Genomic DNA, 17,266 nt, shown 5'->3' with positions numbered 1-17,266 from the left:
AAAGAGAACCTACTCCCTTTAAAATTATGTACTAGAATCCCATGCAAAAATTTTGCAACTCAGGATTAGAGAAATTTTCTATATACACAAAGCTAGAGAGAATAAAATAATGAACCCCATATAGCCATCACCAGTTCTGACCTTTTGTCCTTCTTGGTTCACCTGCCCCACCCCTAGCCCCCAAACATGTTTTTCCTCAAGTATTTTAAAGCAAGTTTCAAGATATTATGTCACCTGTAAAACTTCAGTACAAGAATGTTTACTTTTCATAAACTACATATTTTATTTTTTTTAAGATTTTATTTATTTATTCATGAGAGACACAGAGAGAGAGAGGCAGAGACACAGACAGAGGAAGAAGCAGGCTCCATGCAGGGAGCCTGACGTGGGACTCGATCCCAGGTCTCCAGGATCACACCCTGAGCAGAAGGCGGTACTAAACTGCTGAGCCACCCAGGATGCCCTCATAAACCACATATTTTAAAACTTAGAAATGTCACACAAACTAAAAACTTTTAACATGTCTCTAAAAAAAAAAAAAAAAAAAAAAAAAAAAAAAACTAAGAAATCACCCATTTTCAATAGCTGGCTTTTAAGAGAAAGCATTCTTACCATGTAACATCTAATCATATCAGAACTTACAACTTTATATGCAAACATAATTTGTGTCAAATTTTAAAACACATAAACTAAAACTAACACTTCCTCGATTATAGTTTGTTTCTTCCTTAATTCTGTAAAAACCAAAGGGAAGGACATTATAGATTGTTAGTCAATAGATCATACTGATATGATCATATTGCAGGAAAAAAAAAAAAAACACAGTCCAATGCTCCACAAAAATCCAGAAGTGACTACAGAATGACAGGAATAGAATTCCACGAGACTCTTCAAAAAGACACACAATTCGGGACACCTGGGTGGCTCAGCTGTTGAGCGTCTGCCTTCAGCCGAGGGCATGATCCCAGAGTCCGAGGATCAAGTCCCACATCGGGTTCCCTGCATGAAGACTGCTTTTCTCTCTGCCTGTGTCTCTGCCTCTCTCTCTCTCTGTGTCTCTCATAAATAAATAAATCTTAAAAAAAAAAAAACCCACAATTCTTATCAGATGTGCTTACAAGCTTCTAGCTTATATCAAAAGGTCTCATAAAAACATAAAAATAGTAAAGTGGCACCATTTATTTTAAAGACATATCATGTATGGGAGGAAACAGGTGATTTACCATTATTATTATTATTATATAACGTTAAAACAAATTAAAATCAATAACTTACTTGATTTTCAGAGAATGGGAATTTGGGTTCAATGGAACAAATCTGATCATAATATCTAAAAAACAGAAGAGAATTTATAATTACCAGAGCTAAATATTATGCATATTTATATATATACAACTGGCTTAAGAATACATGAAAATTATTCATGCTTACTCTGAGTGGTCCACACACAAATTCAGTCATCTTAAAGTTCATAAACACTTTTTAACGTGTAAAACAGAACCTAAAATGCATGCAATAAAAAAAAACTGTGAACAAAGACTCATACCACTAAAGAAAGATACTTATCAAGTATTATTGGCTAAAAGCAAACTAACATCTGGCGAGAACAAATGTATTTCTTAAAATACTATTTCTTATTAAGGTAACTGTTTATATCCATTGGGCAAATTAATATATCTGGTAAAATGACTTTTTTCGAAGATTTACTTATTTATTCCAGAGAGAGCACACATGCAAGGGGGGAGGGAATGGCGCATAGGGGAGCAGAGGCCAGAGGGAAGAAGCAGACTCCCCACTGAGCCCAGAGCCCAAAGCAGGACCCGATCCAATGACCCTGAGATCATGACCCAAGCCAAAATCAACAGCTGAATGCCCAACCCACTAAGCCACCACACCCTAAAACAGGTTTACTAACTTTCAAATATGCTTTGGTTATGTCCACTTCTATCTCTACCACTGTCACAACAGTTCATCAAAGCTTCCATCCTCCCTAGAAATAAACCCATGATTATATGGTCAATTAATCTTCAACAATGGAGGTTAGAATATCCAATGGAAAAAAGACAATTTCTTCAACAAATGGCACTGGGAAAACTGGATAGCAATAGGCAAAAGAATGAAACTGGACCACTTTCTTAGAGGGGGATAGTGAGCGATGGGTGACAAAGGTGATGGGGATTAAGAAGTGCACTTGTCATGATGAGCACAGGGTGATGTATGGTGTTGAATCACTGTATTGTACACCTGAAACTAACACTGTATGTTAAATGGAATTAAAAACTTAAAGAAAGGGCAGCCCCGGTGATGCAGCAGCTTAGCGCCACCTGCAGCCTGGGGTGTGATCCTGGAGACCCAGGATCGAGTCTCACGTTAGGCTCCCTGCATGGAACCTACTTCTCCCTCTGCCTGTGTCTCTGCCTCTCTCTCTCTATGAATAAATAAATAAAATCTTTTTTAAAATTTAAAAAAATTAAAAAAAAAAAACAAAGAAAAAAGATAAGTGTACTCTATCCCCTTCACCTACTTCATCCATTTCTCTACCCACCTACCCTCTGGTAATCATCAGTTTGTTCCCTACAGTTAAGAGTCTGCCTTTTGGTTTGTTCTTTTTTTTCTTTGTTCATTTATTTTGTTTCTCAAATTCCACATACAAGTGAAATCATATAGCATTTGCATTTTTCTGACTTATTTTGCTTACCATTATACTCTCTAGATCCATCCATGTTGTTGCAAATGGTGAGATTTCACTCTTTTTTATGGTTGAGAAATACTCCATTGTGTGTATTGTGTGTGTACCGTATCTTCATTATCCGTTCATCTATCGATGAATAGTTGGGATGCTTCCATAATTTGGCTATTGTAAATAATGTTTGAATAAATATAGCAATGCATATATTTTTTTCAAATTAGTTTTTCATATTCTTTTGGGTAAATACCCAGTAGTGTAGTTAATGCATCATATGATAGGTCTATTTTTAATGTTTTTTAAGTGAATCAGGAAAGGGGCAGAGGGAGATAGAGAAAGAGAAAGATCTTAAGCAGGCTCCATGTCCAATGTGAAACCCAACACAGTGATTTCACGACCCTGAGATCATGACCTAAGCCAAAATCAAGAGTGGGATACATACTTAACTGATTCAGTCACCCAGGCACCCTTATTTTTAATTTTTTGAGGAACCTCCATACTGTCCTTCACAGTGGCTGCACCAGTTTGCACCAAAAGTACACGAGTGTTTCCTTTTTCTCCACATCCTCACCAACATTTGTTGTATATGTTTTTTATTTTAGCCATTCTGACAGGTGTGAGGTGGTATCTCATGATAGTTTTACTTTTTAAAGATTTATTATTTGAGGGAGAAAGCATGCATGCACACACTTGAAGAAGGGATGGACAGAGGGAAAGGGAGACAAGCAGACTTCCCACTGAGCAGGGAGCCAGTCACAGGGTTCAATTCCCAGGACCTCGGTCATGACCTGAGCCTAAATCAAGAGGAGGACACTTAACCGACAGAGCCACCCAGGCAACACTCATTATAGATTTGACTTGCATTTCCTTGATGATGTGTAATACTGAGCATCTTTTCATGTGTCTGTTGTGCATCATGTCTTTTGCCCATTTTTTAACTGAATTATTTTGGGGGTGTTAAGATTTATAAATTCTTTATATATTTTCCACACTAATCCTGCGCTGGATATATCATTTACAAGTATCTTCTCCCATTCCATCGATTATCTTTGAGTTTATAGATTGTTTCCTTTATTGTGCAAAACCTTTTTATTTTTATGTAGTCCTAATGATTAATTTTACTTTTGCTTCTCTTGCCTCAGAAGACATCTAGAAAAAAATTGCTACCACTGTCAGAGAAGTTAGCCTATGTTCTCTTCTAGGATTTTTATGGTTTCAGGCCCACATTTAGGTCCTTTTTTTTTTTTTTTTTTTTTTTAAGATTTCTTTACCCAGGGCGCCTGAGTGGCTCAGTCAGTTGAGCATTTGCCTTTGGCTCAGGTCATGATCCCGGGTCCTGAAATAGAGTCCCTGATCAGACTCCCTGGCTCAGCAAAGAGTTTGCTTGTCCCTCTACCACTTGTGCTCTCTCTCATGTGCACTCACTCTCTCAAACATAAAAATACATTAAAAAAAAAAAAAAGATTTACCAATTTGAGAGAGAGAGAATGCGGAGGGGAGGAGCAAGGATAGAGAGAAAGAATCCCAAACAGATTCTAAGCTGAATGCAGAGCCCAATGCAGGGCTCAATCTCATGACCCCAAGATCACCACCCAAGGTGAAACCAAGAGTCGGATGCTCAACCAACTGGGCCACCCAGGCATCTCCCCTTTAATCCATTTTGAATTTATTTTTGTGTATGGTTTAAGAAAGAAAGTGGTAGTTTCCCCAACATCAATTGCTGAAGAGACTTTTTACCAACTGATATTCTCTCCTACTTTGTCGAAGATTAACTGACCACATAATTGTGGGTTCATTTCTGGGTTTTCTATTCTGTTCAATTGATCTATGTATCTATTCTGTGCCAGTACCAGACTGTTTGGATTATTACAGCTTTGTAATATAACATGAAGTCCAGAATTATGATGCCTCTAGCATAAGATTTCATGTTTATTTGAGAGAGAGAGAAAGAGAGCGAGCGAGCACACACAAACAGGGGAAGGGGCAGACTGAGAAAGAGAAGTAGACTCTCTGCTGCTAAGGGAGCAGACAGCCTTACCCAGGGCTCAATCCCAGGACTCCCAGATCACAACCTGAGCCGAAGGCAGATGTTTAACCAACTGAGCTACCCAGGCACCTTAGTTTTTCTTTTTCAAGATTGCTTTGGCTATTCTGGGTCTTTTGTGGTTCCATACAAACTATAGGTTTGTTCTAGTTCTGTGAAAAATGCTGTTGATATTTTTGGTAAGAACTACAATAAATGTGTAGATTGCTTTGGGTAATATAGATTTTTTTTTTTTTAATTCATGAGAGATACGCAGAGACATAGGCAGAGGGAGGAGTAGGCTCCATGCAGGGAACCCAGTATAGGACTCGATCCTGGGACTCCAGTACCACGTCCTGAACCAAAGGCAGACGCTCAATCACTGAGCCACCAAGGCGTCCCAGTATAGATATTTTTAACAATACTTGTTCTTCCAATCCATGAATGTGGAACTTTTTCCCATTTCTTTGTGTCGTCTTCAATTTCTTTCATCAGTATTCAGAGTACAGATCTTCATCTCTTTTCTCTTTAGGTTTATTCCTAGATATCATATTATTTTTGATGCAATTATAAATGGGATTTTTGTGTACGGGATGGAATGCCTTTTATATCTTGTTGTTGTTGACTGCTGTGGCTAGGACTTCTAGTACTGTGTTGAATAAAAGTGGTCAGAGTGGCCATCCTTGTCACGTTCCTGACCATAGGTGAAAGAAAAGCTCTAAGTTCTTCCCCATTAAGAATATACTTCTTGGGATGCCTGGGTGGCTCAGTGGTTGAGCCCCTGCCTTTGGCATATGGAGTGATCAAGGAGTCCGTGATCAAGTCCCATATGAGGCTCCTTACATGGAGCCGCTTCTCCCTCTGCCTATGTCTCTGCCTCTCTCTCTCTCTCTCTGTGTCTCTCATGAATGAATAAAATCTTTAAAAAAAAAAAAAAAAGGAAGAATATACTTATCTTGATGAGCACTTAGTAATGTACAGAAATGCTGAATCACTATATTGTATACTTGAAACTAACACTGTATGTTAACTATACTGGATTAAAAAAAAAACCTTTGGGGGCACCTGGGTGACTCAGTTGGTTGGCCCTCTGCCTTCCCTCAGGTCATGATGCCAAGGTCTTAGAATCAAGCCCTGCTTCAGGTTCTCTGCTCAGTGGGAAGTCACTTCTCCTGCTGCCTCTGCTCCTCCCTACCCCTCCCATCACCCCCCCATGCGTGCTTCTCTCTCTCTCAAATGAATAAATAAAATCTTAAAAAAAAAAAACCTTCTATCCTCGTTTGAATTAGACTAAATCAAAACGTCTCCTAGCCAACCTCCCTTGTCTGTTTGAGTCCTTTCTCATTTTTTGTTTTAAGATTTTATTTATTTGAGAGAGAGAGAGAAAGGGCATGCACAAGTGGAGGGAAGCAGGGCAGAGGCTGAGGGAGAAGCAGACTCCCCACTGAGCTAGGAACCCAAAGCAGAACTCGATTCCAGAACCCTGGGATCATGACCTGAGCTGAAGGCAGACATTTTACTGACTGAGCCACCCACGAGCTCCTTCTCATTCTTTTCAATCTGTTCTCCACACAGCAGCCAGAATAATCATCAAACATGAAGGAGTCTTCTCTCTCATCAGGATGACCTTTGAGCTAGCAAAGGGGGATTGCAAGTAACCAAGGACAAGCCTTCTAACTGGCCTGTAATCTTTCCTTCTTCCTTTATTATGTTGAGGCAAATTTTTCAGGGGGAGGGGCAGCACATCTGAGACTAAGTTTTTGGCTGACATGGCCATGAGTTTGGTTACAAACAGAAAACACTTAATTAAGCAATTAAGTAAATACACTGAAGATAATGTAAGCTAAGTTTCTAACTATACGAGAAAGGAGTTACAAACATGGGAAGAGAGATGGCTAGAATAAATTCTGTCCCTTCTGCTTAGAATTGGAGATATCAGTGTGAACTTATTTTTTAATATAGTGAAGAAATACAAAAACAGGTATAAATGTGTATGTGAGTGTATTTCCTAAATGTATATACTGAAAGGGTCTCGAAGCCCTGTTATATCTCAGCAGCAATAAGCACACCTAGAGCCCAGATGAGTAATATTCTGCTTTTGGAGCCAACACTCCTTTAAAAAAATGGCAGATTCTATTCCTGAGACCAAGAAAATTCAAGATTCAAGCCTAAAGCATCTTGCTATGTGTCAGAGTTAAGGAAGCACTAAAAAAATAAGAACATGTCAAAGACACAAGAACTAGCTTTAAGAGGCCCCTGCTAGCCAAATCCAGAAAAAATTAAATAAACAACAAATCATAACCCGAGGAAAATAAGAATACCAATCTGAAGCAAATAAAACAAATAAATATGTGAACAGCAAAGTGCTAACCTACTGTTCAATGCCACCTAGTAACAAGAGAAGATATAACAGAGTTAGAAAAATCGCCAGTTGGCACCTTTCAGAGTATAGTATCTGTTTTAGGTAAGATACATCACTGGCTGCTAAAGCAAAAAAGTTTGATGGAAATAGGGTATTACAAAGACTCAAAATATCTCCCCATGAAATACTAATTACCAACATACTTATTAACTGTAAGGTCAATGGCTAGCCGAGGTGGCGCAGCAGTTTAGCACTGCCTGCAGCCCGGATGTGATCCTAGAGACCCAGGATCAAGTCCCACGGTCGGCTCCCTGCATGGAGCCTGCTTCTCCCTCTGCCTGTGTCTCTGCCTCTCTCTCTCCCTCCTCTCTCTGAATAAATAAATAAAATCTTAAAAAAAAAAAAAAACTGTAAGGTCAAAACTGACAGATATCATCTTGACCAAGTGATAAAGTTAAACATTAGCAGCACAGGACAAATCAAAATCAAGTTCTTCCTGAAAGACACCAAAACAAAAAAACAAAAAGAAAACACAAGAGCTGCATTTTGGTGGTACTACTGTCCAAAAATGCATAAATGACAAGAAAATATAAGACAAACCCTAACTGAGGGACAGTCTACAAAGTAGCCTGTACACTTTAAAAATGTCAAGGTTGTGAAAAACAAGGAAAAACAAAACTGTTCCAGACTGAAGGACACTAAAGAGCCAATTAAATGCAATGCAGGATCCTGGATTAGATCCCACACGTATAAACAACATTATCGGGGGAACTGGCAAAATCTGGATGTGTTTTATGGATTAAATGGCAATTCAATGTTAACTTCCTGATTTTGAAAGTTGTACTATGATTATGTAGGAGAGTATTCTTCTACTTAAAAAAATGAACTCTGGGAAAAAATGAACACTGAAATATTAAATACTTAAACTCTTTAATGGATTCCTATTATTCTTCAAATTACATACAAAATTTTTGACAGAGTCTGGAATTATCTAGCCATTACCCAACTATTCGGCCTCATCTGAGAATATTCACTACACATTCTAGTCATTAGTCTATCTATGCTCACTACTGGCTTAGGGCCTTCACCTATTTTTTTCTCTGAAAACTTTTTTTCTCTAGAAGTTTTTCTCTTTGCATGAGATTCTTTCCATCCGCCCCTCCCCACCAGCTCACATTCAAGCTCCCTTGAATGAGTAAATCTTTGAAACAAAAAAAAAAAAGTCCTCCCTCATTCATTCATTCACTTGCCCTTTCTACAAATATAGACTAAGAATTGACAATGCACCAAACACAGCTCTAGGACATAGAAATTCAGCAGTTAAGTATTTACAATTTTGAGCCCTTGTAAAGCTTACTTTTAGAGAGATAGACAATATAGATAAGTAAAAATATAGTATAGAGGCCTCTGTGGCTCAGTTAACTGTCTGCCTTAGGCTCAGGTCATGATCCCAGGGTCCTGGGATGAAGTCCCATGTGGGGCTCCCTGCTCAACAAGGAGTCTGCTTCTCCTTCTCACTCTGCCCCTCCTCCTGCTCATGTGCACACTCTCACTCTCCAATAAATAAAATCTAAAAAAAAAAAAAGTAAAAATAGATTATAGAGAAAAAAAAAGGAAGAAGGACAAGGTGTTATAGGGGATAATATGAGAAAACCGGGGTCTTGGGATACCTGGGTGGCTCAGTGGTTGAGTGTCTGCCCTAGGTTCAAGGCGTGATCCTGAGCTCCCAAGATTGAGTCCCTCATCGGGCTCCTCACAGGGAGCCTGCCTCTTCCTCTGCCTCTCTCATTAATAAATAAAATCACACAAAAAAAAAAAGAAAAAAAGAGACTGGGGTCTTGAATCACTATATGTGGTTACTTGTAAAAATCTAAAACATCATAAATAACAGAGAAAGCATGAAGGAGGTGATGTGATGAGGCAAGTAGATAAGTGAGATAAAAGCATTACCAGTCAATGGAAGATCAAGTGCCAAGAAGCTGGGACAGGAGTATCACTGAAAATATCCTGCCATGGCAAGCAGGCCAATAAGGTCATAGAACAAGTGCAGGAGAAAACAGTAAGAGATGGAATCAAAGTAGTAATGAGGTCTTGGGTACAACTCTAAGACTTTGGCTTCTACTGTATACACTAAGAAGAGGAACCATCAGAGAGTTTGGACAAAAGAATAACATGAGCTAACCTGTTTTCGCAGAGTCATCATCCATGGCTGCTGTGTGCAAAACTGATGTGCAATTGTGCAAGAGCAGAAGAGAGATCAGTCAGGAAGCTATTACTGTAATCCAGTCAAGAGATGATGGTAGCGGGGTGCCTGGGTGACTCAATTGGTTGGGCGTCTGACTTCGGCCCAGATCATGACCTCAGGTTCCTAAGATCAAGCCCTGTGTCAGAGCCCCACATCAGGCTCCCTGCTCAGTGGGGAGTCTGTTTCTCCCTCTGCTCCTCCCCCCTGCTTGTACACTCTCTAGCAAATAAATAAATAAAATCTTAAAAAAAAAAAAAAAAAAAGATGATGGTAGCATGGACCAGGGTGTTCTACAGTGATGGCAGAAGTTATAAGGGCAGGGTGCCTGGGTAGCTCAGTGGGTTAAGCTTCCATCTCTTCGTTTTGGCTCAGGTCATGATCTCATGGGTCTTGGGATCAAGCCTTGCATCAGGCTCCCTGCTCAGCATGAAGCCTGCCTAAAAGATTCCTTCCCCCTGCCCCTTCCCCCACTCATGTGTGTCTGCCCACACTCTCTCATAAATAAATAGAATCTTTAGTAAATACGATGAAATCTTTAAAAATATATAGAAAAAGGTATAAGGGCAGTCACTCTAACTCCTGTTTTAAATTAGTTCCCCTCTCCCTTTATAATCTCTTAAGCCTCTGAACTCTGCCTTCATAGAATTTATCACAGTTTGTAATATATTTACTTGTAAAATTATGTTAAATGTCTTTTCTCTCAAAGGATTCTAAGCTCCCTGAGAGCAGAGACTGGGTCTCTTTGCTCACCATTTTATTGCAAGCCTCAAACAAATAAATCAGTAAAATGCAAAGTTTTTAAAAAGTAACTTTTTTCCTTATCTCTGAAAAGTAAAACTCAAAATTCTGTTTTGAGAATGGACAGGAGCTACTAAAGAAAATGCCCAGGACAGAATAGCAAGTACCAAGGGCCTGAGGCATTAGAAGGCAACGGTGTGCCTGAGGGTATGCATGGCACAGTAAGAAGGCCCATATGGCTATAGGGTGGGGATTTACAAACTTTTGTAAGGGCTATTGCAGGCTTTGCCAAGCAAAAGGCAAAACCAAGGATAATGTGTAGGTCCTTATAAAACAACAACAAAGAAAAGTCCTGCCTGACCTATAGCTCCTTTATCTAAGTTAGGCCATCTTAGACAGGGGGCACAGTAGGTCCAACTGTCATTAGCTGGAGCCATTTCCAAAGGAAGAGTATCCAGTCTGGTAAAGAGGGTCCCAATACTGTCAGCTTCACTCTTGGCCCTAGTGACACCCAAATTCCAGCACACCCTTATCTTCTCCCAGAGAGCCATCATCTCAACTTGGGCAGCTGGCTCAGCGGCTGGAGACAAGGCAATTTGCTGAGTCACCAATTCCCAGTCTGAGATTCTACATTCACTGCCAAGTGTAGGTGGCACCAAAGCAAACCCTGGGCAGCAGTGAGATGTGACCAGCGGCTAGGGAGGAAGGCGCTGGGAATAAAGGAGATCCGACAGAAGGGAACACTCCAGCAAGGTCCCCAAGGCTCACAGCCCTAGTCCACTAGAGAAGTGGCTGTGGACAATACAAAAATAGGCAGCTGGGCAGGCCTTAGTTTGCTGACTTCTGTTCTAAAGGGTAAGCAAGAAGCTACTTTCTCTGCAAATGGATCAGGAAAAAAAGAAAGGCAACAGAATGTCCAAAAATTTTTTTAACTACTCTATTCAAAGTTTTGGGGGTCAACTCTCAAAACTTAAGTTGTGTAGGGAAACAGTGCATTTACAGCCTATACTTGAGTGACCAGAAGTTATATGGAATCCTCAAAAATTATAAAATTTATATAAAACTTATTATAAAATGTATATAAAAAATTATAAAATAAAGTACTATGGGACAGCAGTCATTCGAAACCAACAATATCTGACTCACATGGAGTAAACTCCAAGAGAGACCAACTAATGCTTTTCAAAGAAAGCAGCCATTGATAACTGCAGTTACCACAGGCAAAATGCTATTCCTACAGTAGCACTAAATACAATGAACTACTCCTTAAAAAAATTCCATCATACCACCCCTTGTAATTCAAACTTGATCTCAGGTCTCAAAATTCCAAGAGAGGTAACAAGAACAGAAATAAAAGAATCTACCCGCCTCTCTATCATTTAAATATGATTTACTAGATCAGCAGATTCTAGCTCAGGCTATACCTCTAATAAAGTAGGAAGAAAGCAAACCAGGGTCCTATACCAGAGAAGAAAGAAAAGAGAAAAGAGAAAAGAGAAAAGAGAAAAGAGAAAAGAGAAAAGAAAAGAAGAAAAGAAAAGAGAAAAGAAAAGAAAGAAAAGAGAAAAGAGAAGAAAAGAGAAGGAAAGAGAAAGAGAAGGAAGAAAAGAAAGAAGAAAAGAAAAGAAAAAAGAAAAGAGAAGAGAAGAGAAGAGAAGAGAAGAGAAGAGAAGAGAAGAGAAGAAAAGAAAAGAAAAGAAAAGAAAAGAAAAGAAAAGAAAAGAAAAGAAAAGAAGAGAAAAGAAAAAAGAAAAGAAGGCAGTCCCAGTGGCTCAGTGGTTTAGCGCCGCCTTCAGCCCAGGGCGTGATCCTGGAGACCCTGGATGGAGTCCCACGTTGGGCTCCCTGCATGGAGCCTGCTTCTCTCTCTGCCTGTGCCTGTGTCTCTGCCTCTCTCTTTCTCTGCCTCTCTCTTTCTCTGTGTCTCTCTTGAATAAATTAGTAAAAATCTAAGAAATGAAAAGGGAAGAAAGAAAAGGAAAGGAAAGGAAAGGAAAGGAAAGGAAAGGAAAGGAAAGGAAAGGAAAGGAAAGGAAAGGGTGTTATGGGAAAAAAATGCTACAAAGAACCCAAACATACCTTTAATATTTTAGAAGTAATTTTTTTTATCAATATAAAACCCTAAACTTGCTTGGGCTTGCAAGTCAGATGACCCTGAGTTTGAATCCCAACTCCACCAACTCAGAGCTGTTTTGACTATGTGCAAGTTTTGAATAACCTCTCCAAACCCTTCCTAATGTGAGGTAATAGATCAGTGAATTTAAGCATGTGGCAAAAGATTATACAATACATGCTAAGTACTTAAAATAGTGTTGATGTATAGTATATGTGACATAATGATAGCTATAGATTATTAATTTGCAACTATTCAGAAGTACCTTTACACGTTCTCCAATAACTTTATAAACTTCAGTCACCTTAGAGCAAATACCCATAGCTCAATTTTTAAAAGCTCACAGGGGAAAAAAAAACCTAGGAAATGAATTCATCCTTTTGAACATACAAAGGGCAGGTATAGAACAAACTTCCATTAGAAATTCTAGTTTTAGGGGCACCCGGGTGGCTCAGTCAGTTGAGCCTTCAACTCTTAGTTTCAGCTCAAGTCATATTCTCATGGGTGACAGGATCAAGCCCATGTTAGGCTCTCTGCTGAGAGTCTGCTTGAAAAGTCTCTCCCTCTGCCCCTCTCCTGACTTGTGTGTGTGCACAGGTTCAATCACACACACTCTTGCTCTCTAAAATAAATAAATAAATAATCTTTAAAAAAAAAAAAAAAGGAAAGAAATTCTAGTTTTGAAGTTTAAGGGGAACACATGAAGACTGAGAACAATCAATCAATCCACACCGGCCAAAGCGATACTGCAACCTATACAGCTCTAGTCGCCACTGACTACCGAGAGAACAAGAGAATACAAAGAGCTGGACCACGTATTAGAGCTAATAGATCCTTCTGGAACCTCATTTTCACACATCTTTCGTCACCTAATTTATCACATGAAGAATCATTAATAAAGCATTTTGCAGCACAGTAGAAATAACTAGTCAGGGAGTCAAGAGGTCAGGATATTTGTCTAATTCTGCCACAAAGTCAACTGTATGGCCGTAAATCTCCTGTGTGCAAAAGATTCTCCTTTAAGGTTGCACAGAATAAAGACAGTCCTAAGAAGCTTTTTTATTTAACAAATATTAGAAGTCAGAACACAGAAAAACTAATCAGATTTTTTTAATCTTCCTTTAAATCATGTCTATTCAGGGGAGACTGGATGGCTCATTCGGTTAAGCTTCCAACTCATAGTTTCGGCTCAGGTCACCATCTCAGTATCATGAGACTAAGCCTCTAGCTGGGCTCCACGCTCAGTGAGTGTCTGTTTTGAGATTCTCTCTGTTCCCTTCTCCCTCCCCTTCTGCCCCTCTCCTAGCTCACACAAGCTTCTGTACAAGCTCAACCATGCAGACAAACTCATTCTCTCTCTCGAATTAATAAAATCTTTTAAAAAAAGAAAGAAAGAAACCATATTTATTCATCTATGAAATAAAATTACTGAGCCAAATCAAGGTCAGCCAAGTACAGATACTTTTTGAGATGAAGGGCCAACTATTACATATCTTAATTTCCTCCAAACAGTTTGAATAACAAACTTCTAGTAATGTCATTAGCACTAAAAATTATCTTAATATATTCCTCCCCAAACTAACAATCAGAATGTAAGCAACAGTTGTGAAGTAGAATGGAAAAGCAATATTTTCTTTCCTGATCTATAAAACACTAGTGCTTGAAAAAAGAATTCAGAAATTATGAAACTAGTTCCATCACCTTTACTTATCACAAATGAAAATATTACTATAACACAACAAACTAAATATTAACCCACAAGAGAATAACAAATTTAGAATTTTTACAAAACCTACATAAATGACTCTTGAGTTAAGGAAAACAAAAACTACAAACTCTTAAAAAAAATGTCAATGAAGGGATCCCTGGATGGCACAGAAGTTTGGCGCCTGCCTTTGGCCCAGGGTGCGATCCTGGAGACCTGGGATCGAATCCCACGTCGGGCTCCCGGTGCATGGAGCTGCTTCTCCCTCTGCCTATGTCTCTGCCTCTCTCTCTCTCTCTCTCTCTCTCTCTCTGTGTGAGACTATCATAAATAAATAAAAATTTTTTAAAAAGTCAATGAAAATACTAATATCAAAACCCATGGATGTAACCAAAAGACTGAGAAAAAGCATATAGTCCTTAAAAAAAAGGTATTAGAAAAACAAAAGATGAAAAGATAATCATTCAATACAAAAAGAAAGGGGAAAAAGAAAAATGAGTAACAAACGCAGAAAACAAACCAAAAAAACATACACTAGGTTAAGGTTTGTATTTATTTATTTGAGAGAGAGGGAGGAAAGACAAGCCAGGGGAGGGGCAGAGGGACAAGCAGGGTCCCCATGGAGCAGGGAGCTGGACTCTAGGCTCCATCCCAGGACCCTGAGATCATGATCTAAATCGAAGTCAGACAGTTAACCAACTGAGCCACCCAGATGCCCCTCGATTTGTTTTGTTTTGTTTTAAAAAAAAAAAAAAAAAGGTAGGGCCCAAGCCCTTAGCAAATTTGACCAATGGGGAAAATCACATGTAACACATGCACATTAGGAATAAGAAAAAATTACATCTACTGATTATAAAAATAAAACATTTCGCAAGCATTTCTGTATGACAAACATCATAAAAACAATTAAGAAACAAGACTTAAATATGGATATTTACAATACACATGATGGGAAAAGGATAAACAACCAGAGGGCAGCCTGGTGGTCCAGTGGTTTAGCGCCACCTTCAGCTCAGGGCGTGATCCTGGAGACCAAGGATAGAGTCCCACATCAGGCTCCCTGCATGGAGCCTGCTTCTCCCTCTGCCTGTGTCTCTGCCCCCCGCCCCCCCTCTCTCTCTCTGGGTCTCATGAATAAGTAAAATCTTAAAAAAAAAAAAAAAAAAAAAAGGATAAATAACCAGAAAATGTAAAAGCTCCTAAAAATCAGTAAGGAAAAAAAAACAAGCAACCCAGAAAATGCACAAAGAAAAAGAACAGACCATTCACATTAAAAGAAACTAAGTGACCAGTAAATATAAGATGTTCTACCTCAGAGAAATCTGGGCAATGTAGCGAATACAAGATACCATCTCTCACCCATCATTTCACAAAAAGCAATAATTTAAATTATTAACTAGCAAGTATCAGCAAAAATGTGGAGGAATAAAAAATTCACATATTCCTGCTGATGGGAATGCAAGTTGATAAAACCACTGCGGAGAGCCTGTTAACTGTCTTCCAGTTAACCACAGATCTGAATAAACATCCTTCTCGGTTTCCTCCCAAAATTCCGTTTAAAAAAGGAATAAAATATTTAAAAAATGTAAATGCACGAGGAGAGACAATGGGAAACAGCACAATAGTATACAAGAGGTTTCAGGAAATTTTCTAAAAGGTGAGAAGTGGATGAATGAAGCAGAGAGAGAAAGCAGAAAATCTGACTGCCTAGAGGGGAGGGAGCTAACAAAATATAAACCAAATCATGCCAGAGGAGCCAGAAATTAAGAAACATGAGATACTCAAGGAAAGAATCTAGCATGAGTCTGGGAAGAGAAGGTATGCTTGAAAATCTTTGAAAGACACCTTTAGTCTCCCAGCTCCACTCCTCTGAGGAAAATGTTAGGGATATCTAGCACAGCTAAGGTGGGGAGAAACAGACAGAGAGGCTATGGTTGGAGTGCTAACTGCCTGCATCATTCTCTCTCCTCCCTCAGTAAAGAACCCCAGATTTCAGTGGGTATATGACTGCCCTTAATAAAAATTCCTTTTTCTATCCTCCTAGGAGATGTGGACATATATGAACAGCCAATAACATATGAGTGGGGTGTTGGAGGCAGTTTCCAGGAAATATTCCAGAAACTGAGCCTTTTGCCTCCTTTCTCCCTTCTTCTTTCCTACTATCTGAAACTTGGGTATGACTACTATCTGGCCCTTGAAAACGACTCTCGGTTTACAGAACAGATAGCTGGAAGACACTCAAGCCTGATGAACTTCACAGAACCACTATACCATCCCGACAACCAGAATTACCGCCAGCTTTCTACACAAGAATACAATCGTTATTTAACTCACTGATAATTTAAGATCTAGTACTTGCAGCTAAATCCAACCCTAATACAAGTATCACACTAAACTAGGTGGTATAAGACTGCATATATGATTGCTAAAATCCCCAACCTCCATTCCCCTGGATCAAATTTCAGAAAGCTGACAACCAGGCTTTTTCATAGAAGACTGGAAGCTTTCTGAAAAAAAAAACCTAACTGCCACAAAAGACACAGGCACTGATACCTGAAGTTTCCTTCCCAAAAAAAAAAAAGACATGGTTTCCCTCTGATCACCCTAAAGTTTACCAAGGTTCTTCTAATCAATTTTTAGTTAAATAAACTTTGTAAAAGATAATGTCCATTCTCAATATCATACTTACAAGTACAAATGGATATTTTAGGAAATCTTTTTTTTTTTTTTTTTTTTTTTTAGGAAATCTTAATAGATCTCTATGAGTTAGTAACAATAAAAAGACAAGTCCATCACAGGACCTCTATATTGTGCTGGGTACCAGGACTTATCAAGCTAGCTTCTATTCTTCAGAAATTAGCTCCAACCTTCTGATTCAAAAATTTTATTAAAAGCTCATTAAATTAGGAGCACCTAGGTGGTTCAGTCAATTAAGCATCCAACTCTTGATTTCAGCTCAGGTCATGATCTCAGAGTCATGGGATGAGCACTGCTCTGGGCTCCATGCTCAGCTGGTTCAATAGGAAGTCTGCTAACATTTTCTCCCTCTCCCTATCCCTCTGCCCTTTTACCAGCTTGCATGCACATGTGCTCTAATAAATAAATAATTTTTTTAAAAAATAAAATAAGTTCACCAAGTTCAAAAAATGTAAATTAACATTCAGTTTACACAATTGCCGAAACATAATTATTAAAGTTAGAGATTCAAAAAATAAAAAAATAAAAATAAAAATAAAGTTAGAGATTCCAGAGACACCTGGCTGGCAAGTATGCAACTCTTGATCTCAGGGTCATGAGTTTGAACTCCACGCTGGGTGTGGAGCCTACTTTAAAAAAAAAATAAATTCTAAAGACGCCTGGGTGGCTCAGCGGTTGAGTGTCTGCCTTCAGCCCA

General features: G+C 38.9%; 1 protein-coding gene across 2 annotated transcripts in view; it reads right to left on the bottom strand.

Annotated features, from left to right (window-relative positions):
* Positions 1–17,266, bottom strand: part of PDCD6IP (programmed cell death 6 interacting protein) — an 83,140-nt gene that overhangs the window by 62,905 nt on the left and 2,969 nt on the right. For both annotated transcript variants that reach the window (XM_026016437.2, XM_026016436.2), the window contains exon 2: positions 1,276–1,330. In XM_026016437.2, the coding sequence (XP_025872222.1) occupies positions 1,276–1,330 (55 nt within the window). The remainder of the gene's footprint in view (positions 1–1,275; positions 1,331–17,266) is intronic.

Source organism: Vulpes vulpes, chromosome 11 (genome assembly GCF_048418805.1).
Source record: "Vulpes vulpes isolate BD-2025 chromosome 11, VulVul3, whole genome shotgun sequence".
Classification (NCBI taxonomy): domain Eukaryota; kingdom Metazoa; phylum Chordata; class Mammalia; order Carnivora; family Canidae; genus Vulpes; species Vulpes vulpes.
This window is presented reverse-complemented; position numbering and strand designations above follow the sequence as displayed.